Source organism: Sander vitreus, chromosome 19 (assembly GCF_031162955.1).
Source record: "Sander vitreus isolate 19-12246 chromosome 19, sanVit1, whole genome shotgun sequence".
Classification (NCBI taxonomy): Eukaryota; Metazoa; Chordata; class Actinopteri; order Perciformes; family Percidae; genus Sander; species Sander vitreus.
In genome coordinates this window covers 1479953-1497500 of record NC_135873.1, presented here as the reverse complement: position 1 = coordinate 1497500, position 17548 = coordinate 1479953, and the positions used below count along the sequence as shown (strand labels likewise).

General features: G+C 44.0%; 1 protein-coding gene across 1 annotated transcript in view; it reads right to left on the bottom strand.

Annotated features, from left to right (window-relative positions):
- The window catches only part of cyp26b1 (cytochrome P450, family 26, subfamily b, polypeptide 1), a 35945-nt gene extending 20593 nt beyond the window's left edge, over positions 1-15352 (bottom strand). Inside the window, 1 exon segment of the mRNA XM_078276145.1 lies at positions 13942-15352. Coding sequence (XP_078132271.1) covers positions 13942-14145 — 204 coding nt within the window. The 5' untranslated portion in view covers positions 14146-15352.
- Positions 15353-17548: the final 2196 nt, after the last annotated feature.

The window sequence follows — 17548 nt, the reverse complement described above, 5'->3', positions numbered from 1 at the left end:
TGGTGAGGTGGAAAAGTAAGGGTGTGGAGGTTGTGCAGGACACCATTTCATTCCCTGTTACAGACCATAAAGCACGATCTTTCCTAGCCCTAACCATAGTTTCTTTGTCCATAACCATGGTCTTTCCCCAACCTTAACTATACCACAGTTGCCTCGCGCAGGTGTTGTAGAAAGTGAGAATTTTAAAGCTGTTGGCAATGAACATCGAAAATGTCATCATTGAATGCAAGCCAGGGTTTTGCAGAATCAACATTCTTTTCACTTTGTTTCTGTATTAGGTTTACATTTTCCCATATTTATTCACGCAAAGACTAATTTCTTCGCAGAAAAGTTTTTCAGCTCCACGTGTTCCAATGGATACGTGCGACACACAACTGCCTTTTTCTGAAAATGTGTCTGCAGTCTCGCCTACTGTTTCCTTTCGTTCCTGGCAGTTGCAGCTCATCTCTCTCTCCCCTTCTTGCGACGCACCTCACATCTTAACGTTTCTCTGTGTGAACCAAAGCCCAAATTGAGCACAGATGCTTCAGCCTCTTTGCAGCTCTGTTAGCTGTTTCATGTTGCTTTGAAAACTGTGATTGCCAGACTGCTTTTATAGATGAAAAATGCTGCTAATTAGCATCCAGCCCAACACACCCCACCTCTGTAGCTGTAGTTTGTCATGGCGCTTAAGCTACTTCAGATGTTAAGACCTTTTCATGAGGTGTTGACATTATTTTATCTACACCGTGCATTTTGGTGATTTGTTTTTCGAGTTTTTCTTTAAAGTTTTCCTCAATACGCATCTTTTCTTACAGCTGCATTGTATTCTGGTCTACGTCCTGCTCCTGTGGCTGTAGAAGGCAGTCTCAGCTGCTTCTACGATACATGTCTTCCTGACGTACGATTTCAATTTTCATCTTAGTTACTGGAAAAAGCCACCTAAATGTTGATTGATGTTGATGATGATTTTTTCTTTTAAGAGTTTCTTTTAAGATTTGTAAAGAAACAATTCCTCCTTTATCCTTCACCTTTTGCCGATTTCGGTTTCTTTTACTGTCGCTGTCGATCTGTCTGGGCAAAAAGTGTTGACCCGAACTATTTTCACAGCTCCTGTACACTTCCTCTTTTTACTGTGGACACAAACACATACACACACTCAGACACACACTCAGACACACACACACACACACATTAGCACATACACCAGGTTGTCGGCTGGCCTCCGGAGCCCTCAGGGTGTGTGTGCGTGTAAGAGTGGGGTTGTTTTCCAAGCTACATTTTGCTGCCACATGGATGTAGAGTGGTTTAGTATGTCTGCCTGGCAGGCCTGCTCTCACACACACACACACACACACACACACACACACACACACACACACACACACACACACACACACACTCCAATTCGAAGGGAGTTCCTCAGGCAGCCAGACAAGGCTCCCTTTCACACTCCAAGATACAGCATCAGATTGGGATGATTGTGTACTTTCTTTGGTGTGTGTGTGTGTGTGTGTGTGTGTGTGTGTGTGTGTGTGTGTGTGTGTGTGTGTGCATGTGTGTGTGTGCAGTTATGCCTGCATTATACGTGCATTATGTGTGTGTATCTCTTTGTACATTTTCTCTTTCCATTTCTTTCCATTTTTGTTTCACACACACACACACACACACACACACACACACACACATTTTGGCTGGATATTGATAGTTTTATGCTGTCTTGGTTCCAGAAAATAATTGTGCGTTGAAACAAAAAAGTTACACCAAAATAATCTGTGTGTGCGTGCGTGTTAGTGTGTGCGCCAGGGGTGTGGTCTGGATGACATTTAGCGTAAAAGGTGTGAAGTGTACCCCCTCCGCCTCTCCCTCCTCCTCATACTGGCAAAACACACAGAGCAAGCATGGAAAAGTTGTGATGTAATGACGCCACACTTCTCTTGCAGGAGAACACGTACAAAACCGCACACGGGACCACAGCACGCAAACTCACATGCACACTGAGTCGTAGACGTCGCTGCTGAGATGCAGGCGTCACAGCTTCACACTGATTGCACAGGCTGAAACACACTTTCCCTCCAAACTTCAGTGAAGCGAAGGAGCCTCCACTGTAAACACACGTTTAGTTTCACAAAAAAATAAAAAAAAAACAGAAACCAAAATTGCTACCACAACATTACGGCTGATTTTACCACCGAGAGTCACAGGCAACAAACTCTGATGTGAGCTGAAAACCATGAAGAGGTTTCTCTCAATGATGGAAGGCATAACGTTTTAAAGCTTCTTTTTTTTTCATGTGGATGTGTTACCTAGCAACTAAGAGAAGTTCAAGCTGGCTGTGAAGGCACAAAACATGATGTATGCATGTGTATGTTTCCAGCAGTCACTCGTTGTTAATGTGAATAGTCTCTGAACAAAGCCAGAAATCAGATCGCTTAGGGCGCACTCACACGGTTTTTGCTTTTCCTTTTTATTAAACTGCAGCGTCACATGAATTTGAATGCTCGTTGTTTGTAAATGCTGCTGGTGTTATTCCCTTAAGATGCAGTACTTACTGTGAATCTAAAGCCAGCGTTAATCCATTTCATTTTTACTTCTTTTCATCGCTGCAATTTACTGCAAAGATGATTGCAAATTAGATGCCCAATGAAACATTTTTTTGCAACAGCCAATCAAAATGCTGATTTTGTCTACTCTAACGGCATGATAATAAAAAACACAACAAAAGAAGTCACCGTGGTCTATTTTTTTTCTACGATTTGTGAAACTTTACATAACGCTATTCAATTCCATTTCAAAAATCGTTAGGTTAATGACATGACATTAAAATTCTCCTTTGTTAAAAATAACTTAAGTGTCTTAACGTTTCATCAGAGTAAAGTTATATTAACTTCACGCAGTTTGCCAATGAGCAACTCAACCAAGTTGTGTGTTTGTGTAGTTTCACATCTTAAATATAATACATTTTAAAACCCAACAGCTGCTACGTTCTCTATTAACTTGCATGTATGTTTTTTTTAGAAAGTTTACTCTGATGAAAGAGCCACTAAGGGGTAGACGTGCAATTAAAACTCCGTGCCATATTTAAATCAGAGGTACCAAGGCTCCACGATGCCCCTTACTGTCACCACCGAATCTCTCACTTTCAACACACGACAACGTTTTCCTACTTCCTCACTCCTTAGTATTCTGTTTTTTTTTCGTAACTGCATACAATGACAACGTCTTCTTTGTCGCAACCGGCAAGCACACGAAGCAAATGCGCAAAGATAACTCAGACTTCGAAAAATGGTCTGTTTTGTCAACCACTTTCTGTCCGTCTCGCTCGACAAAGACTCCCCCTTCACTTTGAGGTATAAAATAAAACCGGCGCCAGTACAGTAGGTTAAGATCAGCAAATGCAGCTTAAAACAGGACCCCGAGGCATCATTAGGTATAGAATACTGCACAGAGCTGCAGGTTAAGATTTAGGATCAGAGTTGAGGTTATATTATAAGGCCAGAAGAAGGATAAAATCAAGGTGGTTTCAGGGTTAAAGGTTATACACACACCCATAAGGTCAGAAAAAGTGTTTAATAACAAAGTGAGGGAATATCCCTGAAATATAGTGCTTCAGCTGTGTGTGTGTGTGTGTGTGTGTGTGTGTGTGTGTGTGTGTGTGTGTGTGTGTGTGTGTGTGTGTGTCTGTGTCTGTCTGTCTACAGTCTGGACACGGCTGTTCTGGTAACCAGCGATGTCAGCTACAGACTCCCTTTTATATTTTTTGAACAGAGATTTATCAGATTTTTTACAAGAACCTCAATAAAGGAGCGAGAGAGGTTTTCAGTTAGGATTTTCCACACACGCCATCCAAACGCGTGCGCGCACACACACACACACACACACACACACACACAACCCCTTTCATTTCACATTCGCAGACTCACGTACACTCAAAGGTTTCTGACAAATGCCACCACGATCACAGAAAATCTCATAAAATCTCAGTCTCTCTTGTTCTTTTTCTCTCTCTCTCTCTCTCTCTCTCTCTCTCTCTCTACAAACACTCCTCTCACACACACACACACACACACACACACACACACACTGTCCGAGCAGAGCTAGCTAGCGCGCCGGCCGTGCTAAAAATACCCCCGTCTGTTCTGTTGGGGTTGGCCTGGGGGCAACCAGGGCCCGGGCTTATAAATGTCCTCTTTGTAGCGCAGTGGAAATGTCCAACAAATGACTCTTTTATTAGGGCAAGACAAAAAAACACAGCTAATTATGTTTACTCAGATCAACGCCGCGGCTCAACCAGCACCCACCCACACACACACACACACACACACACACTCACTCACACCGGCTAGCTGGGGTGACAGCGAGAGTGTCTGGAGTGGGAGAGAAAGGGTACATTTGGAGCCGTTACACAACAGAAATTTTAGGGCGACGCTTAGACGGAGCATAGGGAGAAAAAGAGGCTGATGGGAAAACAGAAGCAGGAAATGACTGACAGCAACAAAGTAGGAAAAAAAGAGTCATTCACTTCTCAGATGTGTCCTACTGATAGTTTGCATGAAAAAGGGGACAATATGAGGATGAAAGCATTTTGAAAGAGAAGATTTTTTGCAGCCAATAAATTATGTTTATGTCAAACATGTTGTCGTCTGTCAGTCGACAGTCTTTCGTTGCATACGTACAGTAAATATTCGAGGAGTGCACTTACAATTACAATATCTTCAACATGGTTTTTTTACGCACATACTTAATGTAAGTTGCTTTCTGCCAAATCAACGTAAAGTATTGTACGATGGAGATGTTCTAAGTATGTCACAAGTGCATGATGCTTGTTGTATAATGATATTTTCTGGATTTAAGCAGTTTATCTGTGAGTCAAGAGTAACCCATTTAAAAATATTGCAGAAACTCTTCTGCCGAAAAAAAGTTGCAGTGAGATAAATGTGTAAATTGAAATGTACTTACAGGGGAAACATGCCGAGTACTAAGTGGTTATTTCCCTTTTATTGCAGGTGCTGAAGGTACGAAACGACGAAACATCGTGAGATGACGCATCTGTCGATCTTCGTCAGCCTGGTGCGAAGGCCGCGAAGGAACAGGCGAGTCAAACATTACCGTAACAGGGAAATGACAACCTGTTTGTTGACAGGAGTCATAGCAACAAGGTGACAGCATTGAAAAGCCATTGACAGAAAATTCAGAGGAGCCACAGTCTTGCCCATACGGCTTGACTTTTTTTGGAGCGAAAAGGGCGGTGCGGAAACAAATTTCATTTAAAACAAAATCGTTCATTTTGAGGACTGCAACTAAAATAAAGCTTAAAACACAAAAAGAGAAAAAGCAGCAGAGAAGGACAAGAGAGAGAGGAAATGAGGTCAAAGGCTGTGAGGGAATTCCTTCTTTCTTTTCAGCTGTCAATCATTCAGCCAGTGCCAGAGATACCAAGGAACCTGTGTGTGTGTGTGTGTGTGTGTGTGTGTGTGTGTGTGTGTGTGTGTGTGTGTGTGTGTGTGTGTGTGTGCGCGCGCTTGAATAATGTGTGTTTGAATGGTGCGATAGGTCCTCGACTTAACAATGATCCCCGTCCCTTTGCGGTCACGCCACCGCATCAGAGAGACAGAGAGAGAAGAAATAAGAAAGTAGGATGAGAGGAAAGGAAAGAAGGGGAGGAAAGAGAGGAAGTGGAGGAGGAGAGGGAAGAGAAAGTGTTTAAGAGGTCAGCGCCAAAAACCGAGCGAGTGAAAGCGAGCGCAGAGCGTGGCAGAGGAGGCGGAGAGATGCTCGTTTCGAAAAGGACGGATTAACGAAGGAGGGCTTCGGTTAGTTCAGCCAAAAAGCAAGGAGAATAGAGAGAGAGAGAGAGAGAGAGAGAGAGAGAGAGAGAGAGAGAGAGAGGGTTGGCCCCTGACCCGGGGACATTATAGGAAGGGAGATTATGGTTGTTTAAAACTCTCTAAGCACTCACCCTGGGACCCCAGCTAATACCGAGACACACACACACACACACACACACACACACACACACACACACACACACACCTCAACTACAAGCGAACACTAGACACACAGTGTGGAACTCAACAAATGCATGTATAGTTATATTTTTCTTATTATGAACAAATCTCCTCACCAACAACAACTTGATCCGACTATCAAGTGTGTATCCAAAGCCTCATACAGTATATATTTTATATATATATCTTGATTATGCCATGGAGCTCCATTGTTGTCCAAAAACTATTAAAATCACATAAATGATCCGTCGTGCTGCTGGAAACACCACAGTAACAAACATGTATTTATCCGCCGCTGAAAATAGTCCCCAACAAATGCACTAATAACGCCTGTTTCCTAGAGTGCCCAGCTGTTTTAGGAAATTACTGAAATTACTTTCTGAAAAAATGAAAGCATGTGTTTGAGATTTTCTTCTTCAGTGGTCGCACAAACAGCGTAGGGAACTCGTAAAGTGTTGTAACACGTTGTTGTTGTTTTGGGTTTTTTTTCATAGGATTTCATATTATAATTTAAAGAATGAATCATTTCAGCCTTATTCTCAGTTTTTGCACACACATATACACACGTACACACACTCATTGAGAAAGAGAGCTTAACATTGTGCTCTATACTCGGCCCGGGACAAGAGTGTTTGGAGGAGGGAGCAGTGTGTTCTCGGGGTGAAAGAAGGGGCAAGGCAGAGCGCTGCCAGCACCTCCTGCTAATCTGAACAAGAGGAGGATGGATGGATGGATGGATGGATGGAGAGGAAGAGGAGGGAGAAAGATAAAAACCGAGATGGGGATGATGCTTTTACCAAATAAAAGTTGATTGATTAAGGTACTCTTGTTGGCGCTCAATCCTTTTTGCGATAAAGATGCAGCGACAAAAGCGCGCATCATTTTGAGGAAGATGAGAAAGTAAACATGGAGGGATGCGAAGGGGCGGCTGTAAAATGGGTGGATGAGACAGTAGAGAAAAGAAAGGAGGTCGGGGGAAAAAAGAGACGCGAGAAAAACGGGAGAGATAGCTATGGTGGACAGATAAAATAATAACGCGAAACGCAATGGGCAAACTTAAATACAAAACTTTACCAGCGACTTTTACAAACGAGAATAACAGAAACGTGCCGATTGTCCGTCAATAAATGACATAACAAAGGCGCAAAGCAATAAGAACAGCAGGCAGAAAAGATGGAGAGAAGCTTAAGAAAAAGGTTAGAGGGGTGTGAGAAGATCGAGTCCTCAGTGGTTCAAGGGTCCTGCCTTGAATGTTAACACTGTTATATCACACACACACACACACACACACACACACACACACATCCCCTTGTGCCCGCTCAATGAACTATGTATCTGTCCTGCAACAAACACACATTTGCCAGTTTCCTGCCACTTTTGTAGAAAGAAAGAAACAAACAAAGAGAAAAAAGGAAAAGAGAGAATGAGTCAATTATTTGCCATTGCAATATGAGCTGTCTGAGCTAACACACTCCTGTGTGTGTGTGTGTGTGTGTGTGTGTGTGTGTGTGTGTGTGTGTGTGTGTGTGTGTGTGTGTGTGTGTGTGTGTGTGTGTGTGTGTGTGTCTAGTGTGCATGCTCCAGCTACATGCTCTATACATGCTGGATGTTATGTGACTGTGTGCTCATGTACTCATAGTATTTCCATCAACCGTGTGTGTGTGTGTGTGTGTGTGTGTGTGTGTGTGTGTGTGTGTGTGTGTGTGTGTGTGTGTGTGTGTGTGCCTGCCTCAGGACTGTGTAACCGCAGCTATGCAGCACACAGCGGGCTGGACCGCAGTAATGGAACATTACTATATAGATGAAGCCACCAAGCCTTACAATCCCCGCTCTGTCTGAGCTGGTTAAAGGAACAATCCACCTAAAAAACAAAAGACCACACATGTGCTGTAAACCAGAAAAGGCTACGAGGTGATCAGCTGTCACGCGGCAGAATATAACGATGGACTTTAGAACGAGGTTTGGTCGTGATGAGTGTTTTTTTTTAAGATCATGGAGAGTCTGTGAGAAACGGAGCAGAGGGTTTTAGGATTTAAATCTTTCCCTCAAAGCTGTCCACATTAAATCAAACATTTGATTTTTCAAAATGCTTAAATTGACGCTTGATCGTGACATATAAACTGGTTAACAATAGAAATCAGAACAATAACTACGTGGACTTTTTTTAATTTTTATTTTGGTGTAAGATGTTTTCCCAGCTTTCGCAAATGTTTGAGGACAATAACAGTGTTTTGGTTTGACAATGTCAGGTTTCTGTATTCAAAATGGTGGAGGCGAATGCTACAACATGCATGCACGCATATTTTGCAGTGACAGGTTTAACTTATAAACCTAAACCAAGTGCATCTTGGCCGTGTGTTTCTTCAGCACGACGGGAATGACAGCTGCGTTCAAATGCAACTTGTGACATTGTATTATGGATATGGAAAGCCGAATACCCCAAATTGTTAGCATTTAAGTGGTTTAAGTCCTGAGAAATAAAGTTGTCAGCACTCACAAACAAATTAAAAGTATTATGTACTTATTTGTGAGTGCCGACGACTTTTAAAAAAAACAAAAAGATTAATATCTTTTGTAGTTTTAAATAATAAAGTGTTCAAATGCAGAGAAAACAACCCGAAACGAATTATTAAAAACGTTAATCTGTACGTCAAACGTTGAAACTGTCAGAAACTTTCCACTAGCAAAGTGCTGAAAACCACGCGTTTGTTGTTCAAATTAACTATTCTCATAAGGACGACTGCACTTGAAGGCACCATGAGTGTGTCACAAGGGGCAGATGGAGATTAAAGGACACATTCATCCTTAGAAAGAAGTCGTTACCTTGTGTTGATTCCTTTACTGCCTGTGAAATATCAAGGAATTTGGTTTGTAAAAGTGCTATAAGAGAGAGCAGGAGGCAGCAGAACAGGTGGTGAAGAAGGGGAGAGAGAGAGAGAGAGAGAGAGAGAGAGAGAGAGAGAGAGAGAGGGGGGGGGGGGGAGGAGAGCTGTCATCACTGTGAAAGATGAGAGAGTGTTTGGTCTGCAGACTGTTATTACTCTGCCCACCGTCATTTACACTTCATCACTGCAAAAAAAAGACAGAGACAAGAAAACAGGCTGGCAGACAGAAGGACAACGTGTGTGTGTGTGTGTGTGTGTGTGTGTGTGTGTGTGTGTGTGTGTGTGTGTGTGTGTGTGTGTGTGTGTGTGTGTGAGATGAAACAATCACAGATAGTAACTTCTGCATAAAAATCGATTGTGTGAATGCTCATTCACGAACTGAAATCGCACATACACAATGTGTTCATTTCTTCTGGTCTGACCCAGATTCAGTCCAGTGTGTGTGTGTGTGTGTGTGTGTGTGTGTGTGTGTGTGTGTGTGTGTGTGTGTGTGTGTGTGTGTGTGTGTGTGTTTTTGCCAGAATAGGCTATAGGTTTCCCTCGTCGATTGAGAACAGCATCAGTCTGTGTCGATATCAAGGAAACTCGTGCTGTGCTAAGTTTGAAGAACTTCATTACCCATAAATCCTAGATCATTGTATTAGTAACATTGACATAATCCAAAAGTTTTAGTTTTTGCATCTAATCCATCAATTAATTCAAAACCACGTCTGGGAATTTTGCACTTTGGTGACCCCAAGTGGCAGCAGAAGGTAACTGCTTTACTTCAATACAAATAATTGAAGTCCTAAAATACGTTATTTAGAGAATTGTGTGTTTGACATACGGTTTGCATGTTGCTGTTTAGAAACCACTTTGTTCAGCCTGACCTTTGTCTTTGTGAAGACGTTTCAAGATCGGGGAGTTTTATTTTTCAAATCGGACAGATCTTGATGCTTATCTCGACCCTAGAGTGCCACATGGAATACAGGAGTTTTTTGTTTGTTTTTTTAATACTTTAGACTACAAAATCTGTGGACTAGAGCAACAAAAAAGTAGTTGTAAGCTTTTACACATAACAATTCAACCTGTCAAAAAACAAGCAAAACTGAAAAAACTAATTAGCACGCTGTTATGACTCAAAAACACACGTTTTATAGTATTTCTCTGAAGAACAGTGCTGTCACTTTCCGTTTGGTATACTTTGTAAAAATGTTTTTACGTGTAGTGAAAGCATGTTCATAGATAAAGAACTGTATGGATTCATGTATTTGTATGACTCGTCCTTGCTTTGTGTTTATACGCGTGTGCACCTGTATGGAAAGCATACTGGTGAGTCGTGTGTGTGTGTGTGTGTGTGTGTGTGTGTGTGTGTGTGTGTGTGTGTGTGTGTCTGTGTCTGCTCAGTAGTAACGCTCCTGCTGGCACCGTCCCTTCGAAAGCTTCAGCTCCTAATGAGAGCAGACAGGTTTCTGGCAGAGTGACCGTAAAACTATTTCTAACTGCAAAATGGATCCGTCACAAAAATGGGCTCCTGGTAGGTCGAGTTAAAAATATACTGTTATGTATATTATATACACACATTAAGAGAGTTTTTGTGGGAAACCTGGAAGAGACGTTAAGAGAAAAGAGGAGCAGGAGTAAAAGAATAAAAGAGAATGGAAGTAAAGAAGATAATTCAAGTTGGAACATATTCAAGATGCAAGAAAAACGTATGGTTTGTTGCCAATACATTTATATCCAGAAAAAGTTGATATGCCGATGTACATACTACAACATGTCACTCAATCACAAACACTCTCACCGCTATCAATGTGTTGTTTGTTGGCCGCAGAAGGCGTGTTTTCAACCAAAAAGCCAACATGATCTAATGGGAAGGCATATAAATAACATGTCACTTTTAGAGGTGATTTTGTGCGTGCTGTCTACGCATTTTAAGCTTTTCACGCTATTTCATGTCATTTAACGCTAAGTTCTGATTCCTAAACGTGGTGTAACCTGTGGTTATGTTTAGAAAAAGCTTGTGGTTTGGGTTAAAATAAGTATGTTTGTGACGTAAATTAACTTATGTACGTAAGTTAATTAGTCAACGTAAATGAGTTAACGTTGACTTTTGGTATCACACTGGACAAGGAAAGCAGTCTCCTGATCAAAAGTCCTGCGTTTGTATGAATCACCCATCTACCTCAACCGCCTCCCATACGACGACTTTGCCGATCTTTGTACTACGTCGCAATATACGTCAGGAAAGACTAAATGCCGCGTGAAAAAGCAAAACCAATGCGATTGTGGGCTAAAAGAGGCTGTAAAAACCCAGACAGACACAGTAGTGAAGCGTTTAGCAGCAAAAAGAGACAGATATTTCCCTCATGAGTTGGTGGAGACCCAAACAGAGCTAAAAGAGAGTAAATGTTGGACGACATGACTCCAAATGTTAATTCTTTCACTGCTGGATGTGTAAATGAGAAACTGTTTGCCAACAAGTTCAACATATTGATCTTGCAAGTTAGTACAGCCTAGGGAACGCCTCACTGCGATGTATAGCCTCTAAACTGTGAAGTGAAATAAATCAAATGCACTGTATGCAGCTCTGTTCTTTTCTTCTGACACTCTTAATCATTTTCATCAAATGCTGTTCAGTTCTTGGCACATTCGGAGCACTCCCCCCCCCCCCCGATTGTCGCAAAGAGACGACTCCTCTCTGAGCACGTTTGACATGTCATCTCCGCGAGCAATCAAGCAGCAGACTGGTAGCTCAGACATAAAACAGCATCTGGGCCAGAGGGTCCCGTCAGATCTCCATCTCTGTCTGTCTCACTTTCCCACAGCGCCAGAGGAGGAGGAGGATAAGGCTGCAGCCCAGCATCTCGGTCCCTCTCATACATACAGTTTTAACAGTATTTATGAGGCATTTCATTGACTACATTGACTTCTTAACCTTCACTTTTAAGATTAGGTCAAAGGACGACCAAAAGCTCGCCTCACTTTGTAGATTTTTCCAGATTTTGCTCTGCTTGTAGAGAGACATTTGGTCCTCATAAGTATAGACACACTCAGCCTTTCATTCCTCTCTCTGACTGACATGCCTAACCCCCCCCTCCCATAAACTTGGCCGTGGTCCTCGGTTGCATTCCGGGAACGCGTCTCGCTCGGTGTCAGATGTAACGGAGAGGAGCACCGCGAGTTCAAGCCCCGCACACGGCCAACGTGCCTCCGCTCGCCGAGCCCCCACTTAGCTTTATTTTCTCTCTTCCCCCTTTGCTTTTCTTTTTTAAGTCCCCCCCTGCACTCTCTCTCTCCCGTTTTTATGTGTTCTTCTCCCCCCACCCACCCAACCCCCCAACCCTTTCTGTCGGCGTGCTCCTGGGAGCCATCAGTTCGCGCTGACAACGGCTGCTTAGCAGCGAGGCTCGCGCGCAGCCCGGTGGGGTCAAACTACAAGCGCGAGCTTTCTTCTCTCAGCTGATGAACTCACCTTTTATGTCCACATTTCTCTTTCTTTCCCTCTAAACATAAACGTATAAACACAGATTCAGACACATTCCAGCATTCAAAGGATTGTGGGTATTTTTCCTGATTGATTAGGAGCAAATATGCTGTCTATGCTCTGCAGAAGATCAATGCCTCAAGTTTGGAAGCAAAAAAAGTGAAGCGTCTCACCAGCAAATAATCCATATCCTCTCACTGAGAGTTTACATACTCACATCAACACATACATACACAGTACAGGATTCTCCCTTTTCTGAAACCACACACCGTCTGTCAGTCAACTTGTAAGAGGGGGAATCTCGGTTACTGAGTGAATTCTGAAACACGCAGCGTGCTGGGAACTTTTTTTTTTGGATGCAGGGAGCGGAGCTGCTGCGTCTGGATTCACCAGCGGGGAGGAGAGAGAGAGAGAGAGAGGAGGAGGAAAAGAGAAGAGTTGGTGCGATGTGTGCACTTTACCCTCACCTTAACCCTTTACTCTTTAACCCACATAACTACACACTCTCTCTCTCTCTCTCTCTCTCTCTCTCTCTCTCTCTCTCTCTGTACAAAAGTCCCCGAATCATCACGTTCTTATCATTTTTGGCATATCAAACATTCAACTTTATTTTGAAATCTCAAGTAAATAGCTAGACGTTATATTGTGCTCTATATTTGACTCCTGCACAGACACACCCGCCGCCACTTATTGCCAGCATATCAGATATGATCGATAGTCTATCCGCCTGACTGCAGCTCGAACTCTCCGCGCAGGGAAAAGTCGCGCCGCGGTTGGCTGACCCAACATGTCCCGTCTGAGATAATAAAACTGATCTGATAGCCTGATGGAGCCACAGTGGAGTGGGAGAGAGATTAAAGGGCTATAAACTAATCAAAAGTGAAGTGAAAGTCTTTGATGGTCGTGTGTGTGTGTGTGTGTGTGTGTGTGTGTGTGTGTGTGTGTGTGTGTGTGTGTGTGTGGCTGCCGGCGGCAGCGTGCGGACTAGAGTCGCTCTGTGCATCAGGCGCGCAGGATGAGGAGGATGAACCAGCTGGAATGTATATAGATACTCATATTTCACAGCATGATACATATTACCCGGGCTGAGATGAGACGTAATGTTATGATATAATAAAATGTTTCATGGGATGTTGAGCCGAATTGATGAAAGTTGTAATCTGATGGGAGAAATGCACAAATCCGCCTTTTCCTAGTTGTTTGTATTGGTGCATTTGTTTGTTTTGTGAGCATCAGCAACTGGAGCGCAAGTAACGCATATGGCAAAATCTGTGAAATTTGAAAGATTGGTGGTTAAAGGGCTGTCTACTAGTCGATTTCAAGATGATCTTACTGTCCCGTCGCAGATGAACTCGTCAGTAAGTTGAGAGATCCGTCAAAGCAGCGCACCAGTGAAAACGAGTAAAAGTGTGATGAATGAACTCAGAGTGCAAAATGCTAAATAAAAGTCTGGAAAGTCTTAAATTATCGAAAAAGCAAATGGGTTAGACTGATTTCATCATACACGGATAAAGTCCCACACGCAGACACCGGGGCCAGCGCTGACCCAGACACCGTGTCGCGCTCCGCCAAGCCCCCCTCCTCGCCCCGAGGGCGCGCTTACCTGCAGGAGCCAGTGGCAGGTCTCGCCGATGAAGGGGAAGCCCATGGATCCTTTGGGCATGGGCAGCTTGCAGTTTTTATCCCGCGTGGCCGTCCATCTGAGCTGCCACAGCTGCTGGGAGACGGCGAGGAGCAGGACCATGGACACCAGGCAGGCGGCCAGAGTGGCCAGAGCCGAGATGAGGTCGAAAGTGTCGAACAGCATGGTGATGGAGAGCCCGGTGGTCTCTCTGGGGCTCTGGACAGCGGAAGTTGCTTTACACTTTGTATTCGTGACAAAAAAAAATTGTAAATCTGGATCCCCCGGGTAATTTCAAACGTTTGATTTTCAAGTTCGTTCTGCGTAAAAAAAAACGCAATGCTCCTTTACGCACTCCAAAGCCGAGGCGGTTGTGTTGTCAGAATGAATGAACTGTGTGGAGTGCGAATCTTTCTTTTAGATAGTGTGGATCTCTGTCTTGAAATAGTCACAAGTGGCGTTTCTGTGCGTAAAAAAAGTGCAAGTCAAAGTTTCTGCGGAGCGGAGGAGATGCTACAGGTGAGCGGAGCTCCCCCCGTATCTTCAGTATCACTACTCAGCTTGTAAAGTGAAAAAATAAAACCATTAAAACTCACTTTGTTTTAGTGATTTAAGCATTTAGAACAACAATCACTCAAGACTGGGGACTGTCCTGATGTTTGAAATCTCATCTTTGGTCTCGTTTGTGGGTCAGTGACTTAAAATGAAGTTGTTGTTTTTAAAAGTCTGAAATTTGAAGGCAGGCAAAAATATCTCAAGGTGACACGTTTATGTCAGAAGCTGTGACACCGTGGGACACGTGGAAAAAGTGAAGCCGAGCCCTGGAACTAACAAGGGCTTTACTTTTTAAAACTTCTCGAAGGGATGGAAAGACTTGGTTTAGGGGGGGGGGGGGGGGGGGGATGAACGAAAAGTCTTCCAGGAATCGCGTCTCTCTCAACTCAAAAAGAAAATTGAACAAAAAGCCTCTTTTATAAAAGTTGTAATCTCTCTCTGGAACAAACTCGAGGAAGATAAAGTAAAGTGTAGACTTTTATGATCCGTGAGCGTGCAGCAATGAAAAGGTGCGCAGGAGATGCTTAGGAGCCACCGTCCTCTTTCTGCTTCTCTTAAGCTTCTGTCGTCCACTCTCTTCTCTGTGTACCTTTCTGTTTCTAAGAGCGCTCCTCTCTCTCTCTCTCTCTCTCTCTCTCTCTCTCTCTCTCTCTCTCTCTCTCTCTCTCACACTCTCTCTCTCTCTCTGCTGGCTGCCTATACAAGTCACCCTCAGTGTGTGTGTGTGTGTGTGTGTGTGTGTGTGTGTGTGTGTGTGTGTGTGTGTGTGTGTGTGTGTGTGTGTGTGTGTGTGTGGATGCGTGCGTGCGTAAAAGAGTGTGTGTGCGTCAAGCCAGAGGCACCAATGAGTGTTTATATAGTGCGGAGGCAACTGGAAGGCGAATAGGCGGCCAAGGGCTCCCGTCGCCCCCCTCCAACCCCACCCCACTCCAGAGTCGGCTAGAGAGGGAGAGAGACTCCCCTCCCTTTCCCCTCCTCCTCTCCCCTTCCTCCCTCCATCCCTCCCCTCTGCTCCACCTCTTTTAGCTCCTGGAGGACCCCCCTCTCTCCTCCTCCTCCTCCTCCTCCTCCTCCTCCCTTTTCCCCTCCCCTCCCTCCTCTTCCTCCTCTCTCCTCTCAGAAGGAGGGGTGGTGTAAAGTGAGGGCAAGCGGCGCAAGAGGAGAGGAGGCTTGGAGCGTGCTGGAGCTGGCAGAGCGCCAATGCGAGAAAAATAGAGACGAGAGAGAGAGAGAGAGAGAGAGAGAGAGAGAGAGAGAGAGAGAGAGGGAGAGACAGCGAGAGGGAGAGAAACCGGGCTTGCAGTTGCTTTTATGACTTCTGTCTCCGTGCAGGACGTGCGCACTCTTGAACTAATCACCTGCAGGCTGACACAGCGCTGCGCACACATCAGGACTGATGTGACCTCACGGTTACCGGCTAGTTAAGGCATTCGACGCAATTAAAATCAATAACAAATCCCATTATAGTAGATTTAGAAAAAGAAGTAAGCTACCGCTGTAAAATGATCGTTCCAAACTTGCCAAGGATCCAAGACGTGTCTTTACGCACGGACGTCGGCGCGTATTTGTAGACCATACACTGCGTCTCCAGTTCTATATCTTCGTGTTTTCTCCCGTGCTCGTTCCTGGTGCATCGTGGGAAACGAACCCCGGACCTCGCACCGGAAATGGCATAATGTGGTTCCAAAATGATTTTGTGCCAAATGGCTAAAATCAGCTTGTAGGAGTGAAAATTCTTTCTTTCTTTCTTTCTTTCTTAGTTTTGATTACTTTAGATTCTTTTTCTGACACCTCACTTGTCAGCAGAGAGACTTTTTTCTTTTCTTTCCGCCCAAATATCTCCTTCTCTGCTCATCTTTACATTGCAGCCTCTGTATATTTTTATGTTTTATCAGCTTAGCCATTCTTTCTCTATAAGTATAACTCCCCTGTTGATGCTCCCTCATCAATGCGTTCATCACGCCTCATTCCTCATGTCTACTCAAAAATGAAACTCTGGTGACCTGCAAGCTGAACTGACTGACTCCAGCGTCAGGTAACTGGAAGGTCACAGGTTCAACTCCAGCTGCCGTCCCCGGGCTACAAGTCCCTACATGTCCTCTCCTCGGCTTCTCCTTCGTAATTCTTTAGAAAACAATCGGATCAATCCGACGCTGCCGCTCAGGAAAGTCTGGGCTGTTCTCTGCACCGTTCCAAAGAAAATGACTGGCTTCAATTAGGTCCTCTGCCTGTGATAGGGAATGTTACGTAACAGAGATGCAGCGTGGAGATCCTGACCCCAGCTGCAGCACCCACACACACCTGCAAAAGGTCATTGTTTCATTATTAAGTCAATTTCTTTCTTAGTTTACACTCCTTCTTTCTCTTTCATTCATTATTCAACCTGCTGTTGTTTTCCCTCCTTTTCTTTGTTTTAATCTGCACTTTTGTGCCTCTTTTTGTCACTTTCACATCACCTCAGCCCCCTCGTATCCTTTTTTCCTTCCTTGTCATCCCTCTTCACACCTTTCCTCCTTTCTCTCTCTCTTTTCTTCCCTTATCCCTAATTCAACACAGAATAAGGAACACGTCCCAGAGGGGTTTCTGCCCCTTTGGGGCATTTCCCTGAGGAACATCAGGTCTTTCTCTCTCCCTCTCTCTTGCTTTTCCATTCTCTTCTTTTCAGCGTCTCACACTCATTCTCTGACAGCGGCTCAATGCTGCCGCCTAGCGGAGTAGAAACACATGGCAGCCGGCCAGAAAGAGAGGAGAGGAGGAAAGAAAGGACAGTATTTTTTGGAATTTCTCCTTTGTCTGAGTTAATGGTGTGCACTTGTTGTCTCTCCCTTGTCAAAGTATTAGAAGTTTAGATTTGTGGCATGCATTGCCATCAGAGACTTACAGCTCAAACAAACACACACACACACACACACACACACACACACACACACACACACACACACACACACACACACAGACTGATATCTGTCAATGCTCTGCTGACATGTCTTTAGATTCTTAAGAATTTGTGACTTTGGTACAAGTTTACGTCATT